This window comes from Pelodiscus sinensis, chromosome Z (assembly GCF_052426305.1).
Source record: "Pelodiscus sinensis isolate ZL-2025 chromosome Z, ASM5242630v1, whole genome shotgun sequence".
Taxonomy (NCBI): Eukaryota; Metazoa; Chordata; order Testudines; family Trionychidae; genus Pelodiscus; species Pelodiscus sinensis.
The window spans coordinates 16,700,035-16,722,415 of NC_143085.1; the positions used below are offsets into that span (position 1 = coordinate 16,700,035).

The 22,381-nt window shown below is 41.0% G+C and overlaps 1 protein-coding gene across 8 annotated transcripts in view; it reads left to right on the plus strand.

The window, feature by feature from the left end:
• The window catches only part of TANGO2 (transport and golgi organization 2 homolog), an 82,074-nt gene that overhangs the window by 23,973 nt on the left and 35,720 nt on the right, over positions 1-22,381 (plus strand). For 7 of the 8 annotated variants that reach the window (XM_075898336.2, XM_075898339.2, XM_075898335.2 and 4 more), the window contains 3 exons: positions 5,731-5,819; positions 8,715-8,834; positions 14,100-14,214. In XM_075898336.2, the coding sequence (XP_075754451.1) occupies positions 5,731-5,819; positions 8,715-8,834; positions 14,100-14,214 (324 nt within the window). The remainder of the gene's footprint in view (positions 1-5,730; positions 5,820-8,714; positions 8,835-14,099; positions 14,215-22,381) is intronic. The other variant, XM_075898341.2, reaches the window with a different exon arrangement.

The following is a 22,381-nucleotide window of genomic DNA, read 5'->3' on the forward strand; positions in this document are numbered from 1 at the left end:
AAGACTTCCGTTTCACCAGAAAGTGTAATTAATATTGCCCCAGTGGGAACCTTCTATGATTCTAGCAAATAACTCATAATTCCATGTTCTGTATAATCCCATTTACTTAGAATTACTGATTGCTAGTTACACACATCTTCTCGTTATAAGTCATTTCTGAATCTGTTCTACATTTTCAGAAAAAAAGATCTTTTCAGAATGGTACCTGTTGGTTGTGCAAGTGCTCAATGTATTTTAATATTAAAATGAAACTTTGTTTCCCATTGACTTTTTTTATGAAAGAGAATCATAGAATTATAGGGTCGGAAGAGACCTCAGGAAGTAATTGAGTCCAACCGCCTGCCCAAAGCAGGACCAACTCCAAATAAACCATCCTTAAGCCGGTGTCAGCCGACGGTCAGGGCAGTGTGTGTGTGTGTGTGTGTGTGTGTGTGTGTGTTCGAGAAAAGGTTTAACGTCCGTGTATTTACTGCTAGGACCAGGGTCCCGTCGCAGAGGGTAGCCAGCAGGCCAACAGATGCCCCTTTATAGGAAGAGCTGTATTACACCTCAGATTTTAGCTGATAGGATGCAAAATCCCTTCGCAGCGGGCAGCCTAGGAAAGACTGAGAGATGCCCCAACGGATCTGTCACCTGAGGGTGACACACATCCAAATGCCCAAGCTCTTCCTATATCTGTTCCTTATGACTGGCTGAAGTTCTTTTAAATTGTGCTTGGTTCTGTTACAGCAACTGAAGGAGTCAGGTTAAAAACTTAAATAGTTACAGGTTTATTAAAAAGACTTTATAAAAGAATATGGTTACAATGGCTATTGCTCTCTTTCTTAACTGCTAGCAAATACAGATTTAAAAAAAATAGTTACAAAGAAAATAAAGATAAAAAATAGAAATAATGGTACCAAGTGACAGCTTAATTTTTAAAGAGCTCTAAGTCTATGTGTACACTTAAGACAAAGGACCACATCCAGGTACAATTTTTACTCCTTTCTGTGCCTCTCGACTCCAGTGTATCAGGCCAGGGCCGGTCTCTCAATTTCTAGGACAGACGAATACGAGGTGGGCGTCCCCTTGGAACCTCGGGAGATCAAACACCAAACCCGACCAGCAGATAGATGGTAGATTGACGCTCAGAGTAAATGTGCTGCTGGACCCATCTTTATATCCCTAGGGGCCCGTATCCTCTTTCTTATCTAAGAGGCCAAATTCTACTGGTCCGTTTTGTGGCACCAGTTCTTACAAGCAAGTTTCAAGTTAATTTACACTTGCAAGAGAGAGAACTAAATTATGAGTACTAGACATTTTTTTTTTTTTTGCTGGGCGGGAGATTCCTCCCCCCGCGGATGGCTGTGTGTTCGTATTAATATGGGTTAAATCAAGGGCACTTCTTGTCAGCCTCTTGGTCAGCAATTGGCGTATCTCTGTTTGGAGCCATTCATGGTCACAGCAGCCTGGGCCTTCTGCTCTATGTGCCCTGTATGCTTCAGGCAAGCAAAAAAGGATGTTACAGGGGGGTTCCTGTCTGGCTACAGCCAGGACTTAAAAATCTCTAGGGATGGAGATTCTGCCTCCTCCCTAGGTAACCCATTCCAGTACTTCACCATCCTCCTACTAAAATAGTTTTTTCCTAATATCCAATCTAGACCTCCCCCACTGTAACTTGTTCCTCATTGTGTCATCTGTCACCACTGAGAACAGCTTCTCTCCGTCATCTTTGGCACCCTCTTTCAGTTAGTTAAAGGCTGCTATCAAATCCCCCTTCACTCTTCTCTTCCGCAGACTAAACAAGCCCAAATCCTTCAGCCTCTCCTCATAAGTCATGTGCTCCAGCCCCCTAATAATTTTCATCGCCCTCTACTGGATTTTCTCCAAAGTGTCCACCTCTTTATAATGGCCCCCTCTCCCCAAAAATGGTAATTACAGAGTCTGTCTTTCTCTCCCTCTCTCCTTTGCTGTGTGTTCATTTCAAGATTTTTTCCTGTAGTTTTGCTTATGAGACCAAAACAATGCTAAAATAAGTTGAGTAAATAAAATTTTTAACCAAAAGAAAATGCATTTAACCTTCATGGTGCCAATGATCTGCCAAGAGACTATTTCTGATTTGGTTGGAAAGAGAGGAGCAGAAGTAGGAATAATTTTCATTTTCTAGGTTTGTGAGAAATGAGATAATATTGTTGGCAAACCAAATGGTAATTGACATTAAATCTATAATACTGACCATAAAACTGGCTTAGATAAATGCTTAGATAATATTTTACAAATATTAGTAGTCATTATTCCCTATTCCCATTGTTTCCTATTTTGAAAACAATTGAATTAATTGCTTTCAAAATAAAGGGCTCTTGTGGATCACTGAAATTACTTTATAATGAACAAATACATGAAAAATAATCGGTTTGAAAAGCAACTTGTATCTGAGATCATACTGAAAATACTTAAGATTTGCTACTTTTTGTTTAATTTTTCACATTAAATTTATTGGGCTTCTCCCTGCTCATTCTTTTCTTTTCTTTTTTTTTAAATAATGAAAAAAGCAATTTTTTTTTATGTCCGCTTAGTGTTGGAAGCTTGTGTTGGTGGGTTTTTTGGTTGGTGGGTCAAAACATTGTGAAGTTACATTTAATAATTTTTCCTGCCATTAACATCTGCATTTCCATATCAAAAGCTATGTGTGGGACACATCCAGCCTACTTAATTAGCCTTGTTAACATGAGTCTCTGACGGACCGGACCGGGCTGGGTCTGTACACAGCTCAGGGCATCCACTCAGGGTGAATTGCTCAAACTCGGGGCTCCTTACAGCCCCAGACCAGAGACCTTCCCAAATAGGCCACAAACCAGTCACACCGAGCGCTTCAGCTACCAATCTGGCCAGTCAGAAGCCTCGAGCAAAACCCCACTGACACCCAAGCTCTTCCTATGCCCCAGTGAGCCCTGGGCCTAACACACAAGTGAGAGGTTTTAGAACCCAATCTCACCTACCCCGAATGGGTTCTTTTGGTCCCAAGAAACCAGCCACAGGTCCCAGTCAATTTACACTCTGGATCTTACCCACAAGATCACGCTGAGCCAATACTTAGAATCTAAAATCAAAAGGTTTATTAATAAAAGAAAGAAAAGCATGAGAGTAAGGTTGCTAAGGAGAATACATTACATGTATCAAATCACCAAGTTCTCAATGCAGGCTCTTAGAGATGTTACAGCTGCTATCTTAAAAGTCTCTGGTTTACATTCTATGTCAGGATGTGTACACGGTTCTTCCTGGCTCATTGCTCCCTGCAAGGCTGCATCTGGGGATCAAAAGCTGAATTCAAGACAAAATGGAATCTGCCACATGGCATTTTATATCCATCCCTGGTCTCTTCCAAGCTGAAGTGGGTCACATGGCCCAGGGACTTTGTGTCCCAAGCCAGCAATCATTATTCTGGCTGGTCTGCAGGCATCCAGATTCATTCCTTAGGTGTGTCTTTGGCACCTAGAGATTTATTGTCCCTGGAGCCTCGCTAATTAGCATAGCCATTGAACAAACATTCCTGGCACATTGTTCTGCCTCAGAGAATTTTCCAGCATCAACACAGAGTACATATTTATAACTCCACATTGATATTATACAAGTACATTAATAGCATATGTAGAATCAGTAGAACATAAGCTTTCATGTGACACCTCACGTGTCCCCCTTTGTACAGACTTTTGGGGGCAACCCCCCCCAATAGGTGCAACAGTGATCTTTAGAATCCAATAATGTGACAGAGTCCTACGAATTTTAGGTGTTTGTTCTGCTGTTTTCTGTCTGTCTGTCTGTCTATCTAATTAATCTTGGTTTCTGCTATTTCCACTCCAGTTGATCTGATGAAGTGGGTTTTACTCACAAAAGCTCATGATTCTATATATTTTGGTTAGTTTCTAAGGTGTTACAGGGCCACTTGTTGCTTTTAAAAAAAACCTGAGATTATTTAACACTTAGAGCTTTCAGTGAAGAAGGGACTTTTCTTTTTTAATAAGCAAAGACTCTTAAGTATCTTCTATTACACATTATATATGTAAATGGGAAGTCCTTTTATATTATTTTTTGTATACGACATACGCTTGTTGTTGCATTAAGACAATAGGTTGAGCTTCCTATGCCGACTGCCAAAGGTTTTAAACATTCACAAATATTAATGGCTTTTGTCAGAAAAGATGTGGTTGCACAGACACATAAGCCCAAACTCTTATTTTGTTTCCAGACCTTCACCATTAGTACAGGAATGAAATGGAAGTATGGGATGATCCTGTGGGTATGAGAACCCTCATTTTTTGAGGGTTACAGGATCTTTCTAACGGGGCATTTCTGTCAAAAGATCCCCGTCTTGACCGCAGGTTTTTTTAAAAAGCATCTTTATGCAAATGAAGGGTGGGAAATTCAAATCCTGGCTTCATTTGCAATTTCGATATGTCTAATTTACATCCCTTTGTTGAAAAAGGGATGTAGTTTAGACATATCCTATGTGAGCACATTGGTTTAATTGTGTTGCGAAGTTATGTTTTAAATCTTAAAAAAGCTGGTTTGTGTTCCCACAATGCCTAAATTAAAAAAGAATAACCCTGCTGCATGTGTCTCTTGTATGACCAGACATATTTTAAATGCACATGAGCTTGCCTGTTAAGTCTCCAAAGACTAATTATAATTACATAAATCCTAAAACAGAAGACAATGCATGTAACTTTATCTTTATAACTTCTTATTAGCCCCTAGTAACACTCAGCATGGTTTAATACAGTATTTGTATGACCCTCTAAACTTGTATAATTTAGGTTTAGACGATATGTCTAGAAGTGCAACACATTTTTGCAAGCACAACATAGCAGTGTGTTATCTAGCAGAATGAGAAGAGCTCATTATCAAATTTAAACAGAGATTTTCATCTGTCAGTGTTTGTCAATTACATATTGTATTTCTTAACCTCCTACTAGCCTTTGATTATGCAGCCTCCATGGGCTTCCTGGAGTTTTTGCTGCAGTAGCCAAATCTCACTAAGGATTAAAATGTTTTCTTATGCTATTCCTAGGAAACTCAAGCTCTGCCCTTTTGCAGCATTTTCTAACTGGCACTTTCTTTTGCTTCCCTTTATCTATGAAAGATAGCACATGCCGCTAAATTAAGACTTGGACAAATGATCTTAATGCTCAGTTTTCACTGTGGGGGTGGGTCTAAAATAGAACAATCCCATCTATGCCCTGGATATTTAAAGATGCATAGATAACAGAGGTGATTTTCTTCATTCTATCTTTAAATGAATTTTATATATAATATATTACAAATTACATTAAAACAACATGATTAAAGTTGCAAAGTCAAGTTCTCTCTAAAGTTGCGCTCTCTGTAAAGAGCTTGCCTATATAACCTTAATTTAGCACGTTGTGAATTATGTACAGTTGTTAATTACACAACCATATATTCTTTTCCCCACCTGCCTCATTAAGTGTACAAGGTGGACTTGCTCTAGGGATTCATTAGATTTGTGCCATAATTGAAGTGTTGTCTGTGAGACCTCTTCCTCATTTATTGCAGAAGCTGGAAGGTGTAGTGAATGAAGCAGCAGACTTCAGGCAAAAATAGGATAGTGTCTTGGTTATATATTTAAATGCTACCTTCTAGCTGTAAAATGTACACCTTTTTTGTTGAGACTGACAAAATTTACAAGTCTTATGTACTTGATCTGAAATTCATAGTTTTTCTTTTATACTGCAGGCTTATCCTAGCAGCTAATAGAGATGAATTTTACCACAGACCATCAAAAGCAGCAGACTTTTGGGATAGTAGCAACGAGATTCTTAGTGGTAAGTAAAATTTTAATGCAGTTTTTGTCTTGAATTTATCTTCCCAGATACTTTGGTTTGCAAATCTACAAAAGCATTGTTAGAAATACAAGAACATTTGAAGGTTATGAGAGCCTGTTCTCTCTTATAATGATTGAAAACTAGTTTAAGGGCTTTAAAGAGGAAGGGGCCATAGTTGTGTTGCTGTCTAGTATAATTTGTACTGTAACTTCTTAAAAACTGTAATGGATTGTTTGTAAACCTTAAGGTGGGATAGAGTGATTCAAAGCCAAAGCAAATCTATGCAATGGATACTTTAATAACAATTTGTAAAACAGCTGTGAAAACTCAGTCACATTTTATTTAAAAGTCCACTGAGCTGTTGCTTTTAGTTGACTAAAAACATTTCTTGAATGTTCTTCTCTTCATCATATGTTCTCTAAAAGACACAGTTCAAGCAATGTATAGTGGATCTGGCGCAGAGCCTCTGGACTTCCCCTTTCCCGTAGGAAGCCAGCGCTAGCTCCAGTCTTGTGGGGGAGGGGGAGCCTGTTCATTGCACATGCCTCTGAAAATCATCTTATGCTGCCGACCCCCAGTATAGTTGACAGATTTTCTATTTAAAAAAAAAATCAATCTTTAAATACAATTGCAATGTGACATCATCTTCGTATTTCCTGAAATAAATGTGAGACTCAAATAGTCAGAACATTGTTTAAACAGAACAGTCTGACTCTGCAAAGAATTTTAATTGATGTTATATGGTGTTGTCATTGGCAGGGAGGTCTGTGAGGATAAATTACTCCCACTGCACTGCAGCTTTCTTGCTTTCAGAAATTCTGGCTGATGTTCCAAAATTCCTGCCAGACACTTTGGATGCTGTCTCCCTTGTTACACCATGGCCAGGGGGAGGAACAAAACACTCAGTTAATGTTATGATTTCAACATCTAAATATTAGTCTGGAGCAAAGTGGAATAGACAATAACATTCATTTTTAGGTCTTGCTCTGAATGTATACCTTCTCCTCCCCTGGTTTTATATGAGGCAGATCCATGCAAGGAATGATCTTTATCTCTTTGAGTACACTGTTTGAATTAATAATTCAGTTTCAGATGAAAAGAGGCAAAAAAGTAAATATATGAAACGCTTTCTTAACTGTTGTCACTTAATATTGATGATCATTCTTGACACTTAAAACTGTGCTTATTCTGTACTGTTGTACCATGCTTACAGGTATTGTCTGTCATAGCTGCGATGGCAGATATTCACTTTTTACTCTTACAATTTGAATGGAGAGTGGCAGTAGTACCTTGTGTGCAGTTTCAACATCGAGACCTATTACATACCAATGGCATAGCCATGGGTGGGGTACAGCCCACCAAGTTAGTATCCAGGCTCACCTGGACCTGAGTTGGGGGGTAGCAATCGAGTGAGTCTCTCCAGCACCTGAAATCTAAGACAGAATTTGCTGTAGTGCTTCAGAAAGTTACATACTAGCAGCTCTGCCTTCTCATTTTCTGAGTCACCCCATACGCATTCCCATCTCAGCAGATGGAGACCTGAATCCAGACCCATAAGGGCCCAAGACGTAGGGGAGGGGGCAGGTTGTCAAGGCCCTTTCTCTGTGTACTTTTGTCACATGATGCTGTGGCAGGCTTCTCCATATCTGCTAACATTGAGAGTGAGGGAGCCAGAGTGGGGAGCTAGACCCAGTCTTGTCTGACCGGAATCACCATTTCAGAGTGAATGAGGGATGGGCTCACATACGAACCACAGGGCCACCCCTCAACACCAAGCCAGGATGGAGACTGAACAGTGACAGACACACACACGTGGCCTGACACTCCTCTCCTGCAGAGAGCAGTCTACTGCACATACATGGGGGTTGGAAATCTGCACACAGAGAGAGCCTTTCCACACAGAAATGGAAACCTGGTCAGATCGACCATTCTGATAGAGAGCTGTCCTCCCAGCATAGACCTCTTCTTTCTGTACAGCTGTTGGAGCAGTTTCTTCCCAACCTCTAACCAAGCAGATTAGGTCAGTGTGGACTTTACTGGTTAGCCACTCCTCGCACTACATTATCTGAAGCTAGCATGTTATAAGTTAGTAGTGTCCATCATGTCCCACCTGAGTTTCCACTCATAGATATGGCCCCGTTAAATACTGAAATTAACTTGGATACCGGAAAAATGAATTAGCTTTTTACTGAGGATTGAAACCCTATTGCTCCAAATAACTAGTAATATCTGATGTGAAGATGATGAAGTTAGAAGCTCATGACAAATGAGTGTCATGATGAAACAGAAAATATGGAACAGCAAAAAAAGTGGAAACAAAATGTTTGAATATGTCAAAAGCAAAAGAGTTCAGTGCAAGTTGGTGACTTTTTACTTGAAACAGTAAAGGAGAGAACTTTCCTATTATATTCTGAAAGAATGGCATTTTTAATTTAGCAGAGTCATAATAACCAGAATCAATATTGCATTCAGTAAACTACATCTCTGAGAAATGTTGTTGTTGTTGTATCGTCCAGAAATATTCAACACAGAAACAGTTAATCCTTCCCTGAGATTTGCTTTTGAATGAACAAATATTTTAGTTCATAATCCAGTTATATTCCTTTTTAACAATTTAAAATTTTAAAGCTTAGTTTAGGTTAATTTAGTGACTTTTCCTATAATCACTTTGAGTTATTAAATGGTGAATATTGCACAATTGCAAAATGCTGATTTAATTTTAACTCATTGCATTTTTACTTTTCAAAAAAAAAAAAAAAAAAAAAAAAAACTTGGGACTCCTAGGTACCTATTCAGCCTAGCTAAACTCAATTTTATTAAGGAACTGTGATTAGATGAAATTGCAGCGAAGTACTGAATTGGTCTCATTTCTGCTTATGTCACTATTTGCTCTAGGTTTGGATATGGAGGAAGGAAAAGAAGGTGGGACATGGCTTGGAATCAGTAAGAAAGGCAAGCTGGCTGCCTTGACAAACTACATGCAGCCAAAGACTGATAAAAATGCAAGGGGAAGAGGTATGGAGTTGCAATGAGCAAATAGAGTATGAAGACTATACAATGGAACTAGACAATTTACTCGGCACTGCTTGTGGTCTTAACTGAAATAAATTTTGTTTTTCCTCACTTAAATCATTGTTCTGAGGTGAGGTTGCAGGTAAGGGGTTCAGGATACAGGCTCCCCCAGGGAGAGGACAACCTCAGCCCTCTCTCACCACAGCACTTATGTCTAGGTAAGAAGCACCTCTCCATGGCTGCTGCAGCAGGCACAGCAGGAGCTGGGGTTCAGACAGCTGAGGGACAGACAGACAGAGACGGACATGCAGACAAACTCTGCAATATATATATAATAGATAATTGTCTCTCTCTTTATTCCTGTCGCCTGCTAGCTCAGTGGGGTTACAGCTGCCCAGGTCCCCATCTCTGGCCCCTTGCTATCCTTCTGTGGTCATTCTGTAGTATAATTCCCTGCTGCCAAACCCCTCCCTTTCCATTTATGGTGCTTTTAAGTTCTGATAAGAGAAAGCTGCCTATCAAATTTGGTGGTTCTAACTTTTGCCCTTTAGGAGTTCTTGATCAAATAGATGAATGGGCAGATACACAGATGCACATTTCTAAAATATATAAGAAGATGATTGTTACAATCTTAACTAAGTCTCTTAACCCCCTTTTCTCATCCCATTAAGTGGTACTAACACCTATTAATGAGACTTGTTTTTTACACCCTGTCCTCCTCCTCCGCCTCCTCTGAAGAGTTTTAGAGTCATAGAGCTGGAAAAGACCTCAGGAGGTCCTCAAGTCCAGGCCCCTGCCCAAGGCAGGACCAATCCCAACAAAATCAACCCAGCCAGGACCCTGTCAAGCCGAGACTAAAAAACCTCCAGGGATGGAGATTCTACCACCTCCCTAGGTAACCCATTCCAGTGCTTCACCACCCTCCTAGTGAAATAGTTTTTCCTAATGTCCAACCTAGACCTCTCCCACTGTAACTTGAGACCATTGCTCCTTGTTCTGCCATCCACCACTACTGTGAACAGCCTTTCTCCATCCTCTTTGGAACCTCTCTTCAGGAAGTTGAAGGCTGCTATCAAATCCCCCCTTACTTTTCTCTTCTGCAGACTAAACAAATCCAAATCTCTCAGTCTTCCCTCATAAGTTATGCGCTCCAGCCCCCTAATCATTTTGGTTGCCCTCTCCTGTACCCTCTCCAATGCATTCATATTCTTTCTATAGTGGGGGCCCCAGAACTGAACACAATACTCCTAGATGTAGCCTCACCAGAGCCGAATAAAGGGGAGTAATCACTTCTCTAGATCTGCTGGCAATGCTCCTCCTAATGCACCCTAATATGCCATTAACCTTCTTGGCTACAAGGGCACACTGTTCACTCATCTGTAGCTTCTCATCTGCTGTAATCCCCAGGTGCTTTTCTGCAGAACTGCTACTTAGCCATTCGGTCCCCTGTCTGTAACAATGCTTGGGATTCTTCCGTCCCAAGTGCAGGATTCTACACTTGTCCTTGTTGAACTTCATCAGATTTCTTTTGGCCCAATCCTTTAGTCTAAGTCACTCTGGACTCTGTCCCTGCCTTCCAGCATGTCTACCTCGCCCCCTAGCTTAGTGTCATCTGCAAACTTGCTGAGGGCGTAATCCATCCCCTCATCTAGGTTATTAATAAAAATGTTGAACAAAACTGGCCCTAGAACTGATCTTTGGGGTACTCCACTTGAAATCAACCACCAACGTGACATTGAGCCATTGATCACTACCCGTTGGGCCCAACAGTCTAGCCAGCTTTCTGTCCATCTCAGTCTTTTTATGCAATCCATATTCCCTTAACTTGCTGGCAAGAATATTGTAGGAGACCATATCAAAAGTTTTGCTGAAGTCAAGGTATATCACATCCACTGAATTTCCCATATCCACAGAGCCAATTACCTCATCATAGAAGCTAATCAGATTGGTCAGGCATGACTTGCACTTCGTGAATCCGTGTTGACTATTCCTGATCACTTTTCCCTCTTCCAAGTGCCTCAAAATGTATTCCTTGAGGATTCCCCTCCATGATTCTCCAGGGACTGAGGTAAGGCTAACTGGTCTGTAGTTCCCTAGATTGTCCTTCTTCCCTTTTTTAAAGATGGACACTATATTTTAGTTTTGCCAATCATCTGGGATCTCTCCCACTCTCCACAAGTTTTCAAAGATAATGGCCAAAGTCAAGACTAGCAATGGCTTTTGCCAACTCCTTCAGTACCCTCAAGATGCATTAAATCCGGACCCATGGATTTTTGTATGTCTAGCTTTTCTGAATATTTCTTAACTTGTTCTTTCCTCAGCAAAGGCTGTCCACCTCCTTCCCCTACTGCCTTATCTAGTGCATTTGTCTGGGAGCTTGTTTGTGAAGACAGAGGCAAAGAAAGCATTGAGTACTTCAGCTTTTCCTACATCATCTGTCACTAGGTTACCTCCCTTATCCAGTAAGGGCCCCAAACCCTCTCTGATCTCCCTCTTATTGCTAACATGCCTGTAGAAATGTTTCTTGTTACCCTTCACATCTCTTGCTAGCTGCAATTCCAATTGCACTTTCGCCTTCCTGATAACTCCCCTGCATTCTCGAGCAATATATTTATACTCCTTCCTAGCCATCTGTCCAAGTTTCTACTTCTTGTAAGCTTCCTTTTTGTGTTTAAGCTCACCAAGGATTTCCACAGTAAGCCAATCTGGTCGCCTATCATATTTGCTTTTCTTGCTGTGCATCAGGATGGTTTCTTCTTGTGCCTTTAATAAGGCTTCTTTAAAATACTGCGAGCTTTCCTGGATTCCTTTCCCCTTAATGTAAGCATCCTAGGAAGTTCAGGGTTTGTATTTTGCTACTCTCCTTTCTTCCTTTGGTCAGGATCCTGAAATCTACCATCTCATGATCACTGCTTCCCAAGTTGTCACCCACCTCTACTTCCCCTACTAGTTCCTCCCTGTTTGTAAGCAGCAGATTAAGCTGCGCATGGCCCCTGGTCGGTTTCTTCAGCACTTGTACCAAGAAGCTATCCCCAACATTCTCCAAAAACTTCCTGGATTGCCTGTGTATTGCTGTATTGGTCTCCCAACCGATGTCAGGGTGATTAAAGTCCCCCATGAGAACCAGGGCTTGTGATCTGGAAGCTTCTCTCAGTTGTCTGAAGAAAGCCACATCTATCTCATCCACCTGATCCGGTGGTCTATAGCTGACACCAACCACAACATCACCCCTGTTGCTTCCACCTCTAAACTTAACTCAAAGACTCTCAACAGGCTTTTCATCCTCTATATACTGGAGCTCTTACTCAAAGTGCAACTCCTCCTTTTCTCCCCCGCCTGTTCTTCCTGAACAGTTTATACCCTTCCATGACAGTGCTCCAGTCATGCGTGTCATCCCACCAAGTCTCCGTTATTCCTGTCAAATCATAGTTCTTTGACTGGGCTAGGCCTTCTAATTCTTCCTGTTTGTTTCCCAGGCTTCTCGCATTTGTTTTACATACACCTTAGATAACCAGTTGATCACCCTACCTTCTCCATTTGAGTCAGGGGATCTCCTTTGTTACTCGTTCCTCCTTGTGTTTCTTCCTGGTATCCGACTTCCTCACTTACCTCAGGGCTTTGGTCACCATCCCCCAAAGAACCTAGTTTAAAGCCCTCCTCACTAGGTTTGCAAACCTTGCCTGTGAAGATGCCCTTTCCTCTCTTGATAGGTGGATCCCATCCCTTCCTAGCAATCTTTGTGCCTGGAACAGAGTCTCATGATCGAAGAAATAAAAGCCCTCTTTCCGACACCACCTGCACAACCACACATGTACTTCCTCAATTTGACGATCCCTACCCAGACCTTTTCCTTCAACCGGAAGGACAGACGAGAATACCACTTGTGGTTCAGATTCCTTGATGCTTCTTCCCAGTGCTACATAATCTGCTGTGACCTGCTTAAGGTCATTCTTGGCCATATTGTTAGTTCCTACATGGAGAAGTATATGTAGAAGCATTTTGAATATGTAACAAGCTCTTACTTGAAACTTCTTCTGGATGAGTTCTGTTTTTTAGATTGATGCATTCCTAGCACACTTTTGTGAGCAGAACATAACATGAAATGGAAAATTGGGCATTTTTCTCTTTTAGGAGAATTTTTCTCATATTTTTAGAGTAAAAAATTCATCTGCTTACAAACTCAGTGTCATAAGGCTGTGTGGTGGAAAAGTATGACATTAAATAGATCAAATTAACCATCCACATTAGTTGTATACCTAGTCAGAACTATAAAGGAACATGTAAGATAAATTACATTTAAAGGCTGAGTAGAGTGATAAAGGGAAAGATGATCTAATACAGAAGCTGTGCTATCATAAATTCAGAGTTGTTGAGCAAGAATTGGGAGTTGTTCCTCAGAGTGAAAATAAGTGTCACCATTGCTATATTGCTTTAATCTGTGCACTGTGTAAAACCCTAATTTCCATATTTTGCCTCTCATCAGTTATAGGAATCCTAAACCTTTTATCTCCTCCTTTGACAGAAGTTGCCAGATTAGCTATCCTCACCATCACTGGACCTAACCGTGTCAGTTATATGATCAAGAACACACATTCCTGTTCATCCAGAAATATAATGTATGCCATCATGTGCCAACAGTATTCTTCTGCTATGAATATTGGACAGACTTCTCAGACACTTCACCAAAGAATTCATGCCCACAAATCAGACATCAGACCTCTTCACAAGGAAAAACCAGTTGCTTTTCATTTCAGCCTACCTGGACATAGTCTTAATGACCTTACTACATGCATCTTACTTCAAAGAGAATTTAACACCAGATCACACAGGGAAATGTCAGAACTTTCTTTCATGCTCAAATTTAACACTTTACAAATGGGCCTTCACAAAGATGCTAATTATCTTAACCATTACAAAGATAGCTTCCCACTTATCACTGCTGATTAGCCATTCATTAACTCAAATAGCTATTCCCTCCCCTTCACCCTACCTTCTGCACTAAATCTGATATGTCAGTTTTATAATGTGTTCACTTTTTTCATTGTTTTCTTTTGGTATTTATTGTCATGCCAATTCTCTTCCAGAGTATGATCTGAGGAAGTGGGTCTGGCTCACGAAAGCTCGTCACCTATGAAACCATCTTGTTAGTCTTTAAAGTGCTACATAGTTTTTCCTTTTATTTTAGCAAGATCAGACTAACATGGCTACCTCTCTATTACTTTCCATAAGCAAGTCATTCTAACTATTATTCCTTTCTCTTCCTTTTAGGTGCACTTGTAACAAATTTCTTGACAACAGATCTGGACAGCTTCTCTTACTTGAAGAAAGTTTCATCAGAAGGACACCTTTACAATGGATTTAATTTAATAGCAGCCGACTTGAAGTGAGTCCTATAACACTTTACAGATTAAAAGATGACGAGGGAGGGAAGAAAGCAGTTAACTTCATACTATTATTAATACTAAACTATCACAGAACTGTGAGTTGCCACAGGTGAAAGCTATAGTTCTTGTGCTTTTATTAACAGGCATATATATTCAAAGTTCTGAATATTACTCCATTTCTTTCTAGAATTTTGTATTTGTTTCTGCCAAAAACCAGGGGACTGTGTTATCAAGTGATTTTTGCAGTGCATCTCTCACATCTTTTTCTTGAAAAATCTATAATATCCACATTTTCTTTTTAAAGATTAGGTGTCTTGTTTGAAGGAAGGGAGTAACTTTAGTTACATGTTCTTTAAAGCAAAATGCAGGACTATGTAGCACTTTAAAGACTAACAAGATGGTTTATTAGATGATGAGCTTTCGTGGGCCAGACCCACTTTCTCAGATCAAGTAGTGAAAGAAAATAGTCGCACCATATATACCAAAGGATACAATTAAAGAAAATGAACACATATGAAAAGGACAAATCGCATTTCAGAACAGAAGGGGGATGCGGGGGAGGTGGGGGGGAAGGAAGGAAGGTAAGTATCTGTGAGTTAATGATATTAGAGGTGGGGAAAGTTAGATGTCTGTAAGCTAATGGTATTAGAGGTGATAATTGGGGAAGCCATCCTGGTAATGGGTAAGATAGATGGGGTCTTTGTTCAATCCTCCCCCCCCGGAGAGTGTCAAATTTTAACATGAATGACAGTTCAGAGGATTCCCTTTCAAGTGCAGATGTAAAAGGTCTTTGTAGAAGAACGCAGGTGGTGAAGTCGTTGAGACAGTGTCCTTTCTGGTTGAAATGGCAAGAAATAGTTTTTTCTTTGTGATCTTGTCTGATATCTGTTTTGTGGGCATTAATCCTTTGGCGAAGTGTCCGAGACGTTTGTCCAGTGTACATAACAGACAGACACTTTCGGCACATGATAGCATAAATTATATTTCTGGATACGCAGGAATATGTGTTCTTGATCTTATAACTCACTTGGTTAGGTCCAATAATGGTATCAGCAGAATGAATATGCGGACAAAGCTGGCAACGGGGTTTGTTGCAGGTGTTGGTATTAGTATGGTATGTCCTGTGGTTGTTGGTAAGAATCATCTTGAGGTTAGGTGGTTGTCTATAGGAGACAATGGGTCTGTCTCCCAGAGCCTCTTGGAGTATGGTATCCTGTTCCAGTATAGGCTGTAGTTTATTGATAATGTGTTGGATAGTTTTAAGTTGGGGGTTGTAGGTGATGACAAGTGGTGTTCTATTGTTGGTTTTCTTGGGACTGTCTTGAAGTAGATGGTTTCTAGGTATTCGTCTGGCTCTTTCAATTTGCTTTTTTATTTCTCCGGGTGGGTAGTTGAGATTTATAAATGCTTGGTAGAGATCCTGAAGCTTCTGGTCTCTGTCAGTGGGATTAGAGCAGATGCGGTTGTATCGAAGGGTTTGGCTATAGACGATAGATCGTATGGTGTGTTCTGGATGGGAGCTGGAAGCATGTAGGTAACTGTATGAGTCAGTAGGTTTTCTCTACAGAAAACCCATCTTACCCATTACCAAGATAGCTTCCCCAATTATCACCTCTAATACCATTAGCTCACAGACATCTAACTTTCCCCACCTCTAATATCATTAACTCACAGATACTTACCTTCCTTCCTTCCTTCCCCTCTCCTCCCCCTCCGCATCCCCTTTCTGTTCTGAAATGTGTCCTTTTTCATATGTGTTCATTTTCTTTAATTGTATCCTTTGGTATATATGGTTGTGACTATTTTCTTCCACTATTTGATCTGAAGAAGTGGGTCTGGCCCACGAAAGCTCATCATCTAATAAACCATCTTGTTAGTCTTTAAAGTGCTACATAGTCCTGCATTTTGCTTCAGCTACACCAGACTAACACGGCTACATTTCTATTAATGTTCTTTAAAGAAATCTTTTCATTGAAATATCTCTAAAATTCTTCCATCCTTGTTTTGTGATACATTTTTTTTTTTTTGACTGTCAGACTTCTGGACGAGTACAAAAATTCCGTTAATAGCCTCTCCATGCCAATTTAATATGAACAAGTACGGCTAGCCTCCTGACTTTCATACTGTACCTTTCTAGAATCATGTTAAGTTTTTAAATAAGCTATAAAAGACCCAGGAAAATACACACATTGTCCTGACACCACAATTGTAATCAATATACCGACAGGCACTGGATCTTAATACAAAGATCTGATTAGTGAGCTGCAGTAACTTAGCTCAGAGATCAGATTTAAGAATGTTAGCACTGAAACCAAATAAGAACCCAGAAGAAGGTAATCAGTGTGAGAGGAGCACTTGGAATGTTAGGGAACAGCGTTCAGAACCAGGATACTTGATTCACTCAGCAAGGTCTATATTTGATGGAATCTGGCAGTATCAAGTACATGAGATAAGTAGGGAAAACCACAAAATGCAAAAGACAGTGATTAGATGCTAAGATTTTGTCTACATTGCCCTGCAGCTCAGAGTTCTGTGGTGAATAATTAGCAGTGTGTACTCATGTTGCATGCTGCATCTCCCCTATGTGGTGCAGCAGGTGTGAATTAAAAGATTGTTAGTTTGCACTAATGTCGTCATATTTGAAAAAGACTGAAGCCCCAAGATCTCCCACCCTGCTGGGCAGAAGCTCCTATCCCGCTATCCCAATGCAAGGCAGAGGTCGCAAGACACGCATGCACACTCTTTCAGCCCTCCAGTTATAGAATCATAGAATAATAGGACTGGAAGGGACCTCGAGAGGTCATCGAGTCTAGCCCCCCGCCCTCAAGGCAGGACCAAGCTCCGTCTACACCATCCCTGACAGATGTCTATCTAACCTGTTCTCAAATATCTCCAGAGAGGGAGATTCCACCACCTCCCTTGGCAATTTATTCCAATATTTGACCACCCTGACAGTTAGGAATTTTTTCCTAATGTCCAATCTAAACCTCCCCTGCTGCACTTTAAGCCCATTATTCCTTGTCCTGTCCTCAGTAACCGAGAGGAACAAATTTTCTCCTTCCTCCTTGTGACACCCTTTTAGATATTTGAAAACCGCTATCATGTCCCCCCTTAATCTTCTTTTTTCCAAACTAAACAAGCCCAGTTCATGAAGCCTGGCTTCATAGGTCATGTTCTCTAAACCTTTAATCATTCTTGTCGCTCTTCTCTGTACCCTTTCCAATTTCTCCACATCTTTCTTGAAATGTGGCGCCCAGAACTGGACACAGTACTCCAGCTGAGGCCTAACTAGTGCAGAGTAGAGCGGCAGAATGACTTCACGAGTTTTGCTTACAACACACCTGTTGATACAACCTAAAATCATATTTGCTTTTTTTGCAACAGCATCACACTGTTGACTCATATTCAACTTGTGGTCCACTATGACCCCTATATCCCTTTCCGCCATGCTCCTTCCTAGACAGTCGCTTCCCATCTTGTATGTATGGAACTGATTGTTCCTTCCTAAGTGGAGCACTTTGCATTTCTCTTTATTAAACCTCATCCTGTTTACCTCTGACCATTTCTCTAACTTGCTAAGGTCATTTTGAATTATGTCCCTATCCTCCAAAGAAGGTGCAACCCCACCCAGTTTGGTATCATCTGCAAACTTAATAAGCGTACTCTCTATCCCAATATCTACATCATTGATGAAGATATTGAACAGTACGGGTCCCAAAACAGACCCTTGAGGAACTCCACTTGTTATCCCTTTCCAGCAGGATTTAGCACCGTTAACAACAACTCTCTGACTACGGTTATCCAGCCAATTATGCACCCACCTTATCGTGGCCCTATCTAAGTTATATTTGCCTAGTTTATCAATAAGAATATCATGCGAGACCGTATCAAATGCATTATTAAAGTTTAGGTATATGACATCCACCGCTTCTCCCTTATCCACAAGGCTCGTTATCCTATCAAAGAAATCTATCAGATTAGTTTGGCATGACTTGTTCTTCACAAACCCATGCTGGCTATTCCCTATCACTTTATTACCTTCCAAGTGTTTGCATATGATTTCCTTAATTACCTGCTCCATTATTTTCCCTGGGACAGTTAAACTGACCGGTCTGTAGTTTCCTGGGTTGTTCTTATTCCCCTTTTTATAGATGGGCACAATATTTGCCCTTTTCCAGTCTTCTGGAATCTCCCCTGTCTGCCATGATTTTTCAAAAATCATAGCTAAAGGCTCAGATACCTCCTCTATCAGCTCCTTGAGTATCCTGGGATGCATTTCAGTTAGGTAGGTGATGAATGGGACAGGTTAGTAGGGCTGTGCGAGCTGTACTTTCCTGGTATACCTTTCCAGAATTGTGTCAACAAATGTGACATCACTATATTTGTTTCCTCTAATGAACTGACCTCTATTGGTCATAATCCAGTAACCCTCACTCACTTTTTACACCCTGCCTTTTTTTAGGCCTAGGAAACACTTGAAAGATGCTTAGGTGCACAATACCATAGCCTCTTGCCAGGCTATTTATTTCCATTTTAGAAAATGCTGTCAATGGGGAGGGGAAAATGGAACTAGCTGATTGAAGTTTTAAAAGGAGAAGCATGTTTTATCAAGGCAGACTTACTCCAGCTGTGAAGATACTAACAGTCTCTCAGTACTTGCTGCTCCTGCTTAGGGATAAATGACCTGGCTCTAAGAACTGCAATAGCAGAAAGAGAAAGTGATCATTTCTGAGATGTGCATAAACACTAACCCAGTCTCACACAGCGTTGCTCCCGGGAACAGGTGAAGGCTCTGATGGAGTTAAAGGAAACAGTGTTTTTAAGGTCTGCTGGTGTCTTCAGATGAACTCTAATAAGCATCTTATTTGATTTATTTAATTAATTAAAAAAAGGGAGACTCAGTATCTTCATCAGTTTTTGACAAGTATAAAGCCATTCCAACTATTCCCCCATTCCAACTATTATTTGGTGCCAGCTATGTTGATTGGTTTAGAGGAGGACTTTGTTAATTAGCAAATTAGGGAAACTGTAAATCCAAAGGTAGACTTTTTGTTTGCTATTGACTGAAGCTGAAACCAGTGAATTGATTTGTTTTGGCTGAGATAATGCATAGATTGTTCTTTGAACACACACTAACCAGCCCAACACAGAAACTAAGTTGGATGATTGTAGGGGGTGTTCCTTCTCTTACCATTAGTGCACTCTACTTTGCAAAGTTTATTATCCCACACTGGGATTTCTCCACTCTTTACTATGAATTGCTTCATTTAGCCCTATTGTATTTAGAGTTGTTGACCTCTTTCTTCCTCCACCCTGCCTCACCTCTGGCTAGCTTTCAACCAGAATAGCTGGCATTAGTAAATTTGTTGCTAGTTTACCCCAAGAATAGAAGGACTCTCACATTACAGACTTCAATAACAGTCTTCTGAATGGTACTTCCAGACAGAGCTGAATGAATAATAGACTTTTCATACTGCAAGGGCCATTCAAGGTGACATTACCAGTTAGCACCATTCCAGTCATAGGAGAAAGCAGGGAAGAAAGGCAGTGGTAGTGGGTTACTGTATTATAAATAGTTGTAATCAGCCATTAATCCAATGTGTCTGTTCAGTCCATGATTTGTATTGTTTAGCAAAGTTATGAATTTAAGCTCCCAGGCTTGTTTTTGAAGGTGTTATACAGATTTTCTTTGAGGGTGAGGACTGAGCAGTCAGATAAAAAGTAATCTCTTCGATTTTTTTTTTTAATATAAATTTCTTCAAGAGCACAATGATTGTCTTGTTTCACCTACATAGTTGTACTTGGAGCATTTAGTACACTGGATGAGGTGGACCACATGATAGGTGATAGGCATGCATAGAACCTATGGATTTTAGAAAGGGTAATGTTATGTCTACATTTGTTGTTCTGAGAGGATCAGGTGCCACTTTGAGGCATGGTCTATACTAGGAGTTTAGATCAAATTTAGCTGCTTAAGATCGATTTTTCTAAACATTGTGTCCACACTACCAAGACTTTTCCATGGACCTTAAGGTCGATTTCAGTACTCTTGCTTTTCACAAAGAGTAACAAAGTTTTCAATCTTGCCTGGTTGAATTTACAGTAGAGTAGATGCTGTGTTGCAGAAGTTGACATTCTTCGCCTCTGGGAAGCATGCCACAGTGCCCTGCTTTGGCCAGAATTTGTGCCTCTTCTGCTCTCCTGGTGAACAAGAAAAGTCCTGGGAAAGTTTTAATTTCATTTCCTGTGTGACCAGCATTGTGAGCACATATCAGAGCAGGCAGAACACCTGAGCAGCGTATGTGGCCACGAGTTCCAGTTTCTGGGGCCAAAAGCACGCCAGCATGGAGTATACAGGACATCTTGGACATTGAGGCATGGGGAGAGGATTCCATTCTATCTGAACTACGAAACCGCAAAAGAAGTGCCAATCGCAAAGATCACAAACTGCCTAATGGCCAAAGGGATGTCTAGTATTGTTGAGTTAAAATAAAGGATCTGAGGCACTCCTAACGCAAGACAAAAGAGGCAGACAGACAGTCTGGTGCATTGCTACAAACATACTGCTTCTACGACCTGCTGCATGCAATTCTAGGGGGTACCCAACTAGTTTTCCAATCCAGACTGTAGAGTCTCCCCAAGAAACTCAGGGCAGAATGTGGAAGATAATGAGGTGGTAGAGCAGCAGGAGGAGGAAGACAAGGAGAATGGCCAGCCAGCAATCTGTGAGAGCCAAGAACTTTTCTTCACTTTGGAGGCAATCCCTTCCCTCAGGATGTTTCCCAGTCAAGCAGTGATGCCAGGGAGTACAATTCTGGTGAGTTCACAATTTTTTTCTTGCTACAGCTGTGTTAAGGCAGTTGGGTGTGTTGTGTAGCATACTCTGTGCCTACACAGTGCGGGCGCCCTGAAACAGTTTAAAATGTCTGGAGATGGAGAAGGAATTCTCACTGCATAGCTCCATGAAGCTCTCATAGAGGAGCTCTTTGATCCTTCTTACAAGTTTTCTGAGGAGACCAGACTTATTCTGTCCTTCATTGTAGGTCACCTTCCCATGCCAAGCCAGCAGCAAGTGGTCTGGAATCATTGCAGCATAAAGCCCCAGTTTCTGACCACATTCAGTCAATATCAGCTCCCTATCAATCTGTGTGTTTCGGAGATGACTAATATCTCACATGGCAACCTGGAGGAAGGGAGGCTATTAGTTGCTCCCTCTGCTGCTACTGTGGATTTAGCTTCTGGCACACCCTCCTTCTTCTGTCCTGCCCACAAGCTCCTGACACATGGGAAAGAACTCTCCCATGAAGTGGGCTGTGGCAGACACACAGGAAGGAAGTTAACTGAGCTGCCACTCTGTCTGGCCAGCATGAATGGATTCATTCTCCCTTCCCTCCCACTCTTTTCACTTGCAGGATCGTACCCTGGTAGGCCCTTTACCATGTCAGTCACCAAACCGCGAGTCCAGATGTTCCCTTCAGAACTATGTTGTATACCTGCTGTTTAGTGGCCACTTTAAAGCATTGCTTTAGCCTTATACAGAACTTATCTCCATTAGGGATATAAGCGATTAGGTTAGGAACGAAGCTGAGTGTCTTGAAAACGTGTGTATTTAGCAGCATGTTTTACGGATGTGAGACATGGGTGATAACGAAAGATTCGAAGAGAAGGATATTGGCGTTCGAGAGTTGTTTTAGAAAGATCCTGAGAATAGGATAGATACAGAAGATTACCAGCGAGGAATTATATAGGAGGATACAGCCAAAGTAGAACCTACTGCACAAGTTTATACAATGGAAGTAACAGCTATTCGAGCATATTTGAAGAATGAACAAGCGAAAAGTTAAGACCTTGGTATTCGGCATAATGGATGGTCCAAATAGGAGAGGCAGACCCCACAGAGAATGAGTAGATGATACAGTAGATTGATGTGGAGCTAGTGTACAGAAACTAAGCTACTCCACACTGGACAGGGAAAGATGGAAAGAAATAGTGAGGGAGGCATCGGACACCAACGGGCGTTGTGCCCATGATTGATGATGATGATGATCAGGGCTTGACAAATAATGCAGTCTACTCGCCTGTGACAAGTAGATTGCAACCTGGAAGAGCCGGGTTCGGGCGATCTGCGCATGTGCAGAACAATCAGTGCATGCGCAGATCGCTGGA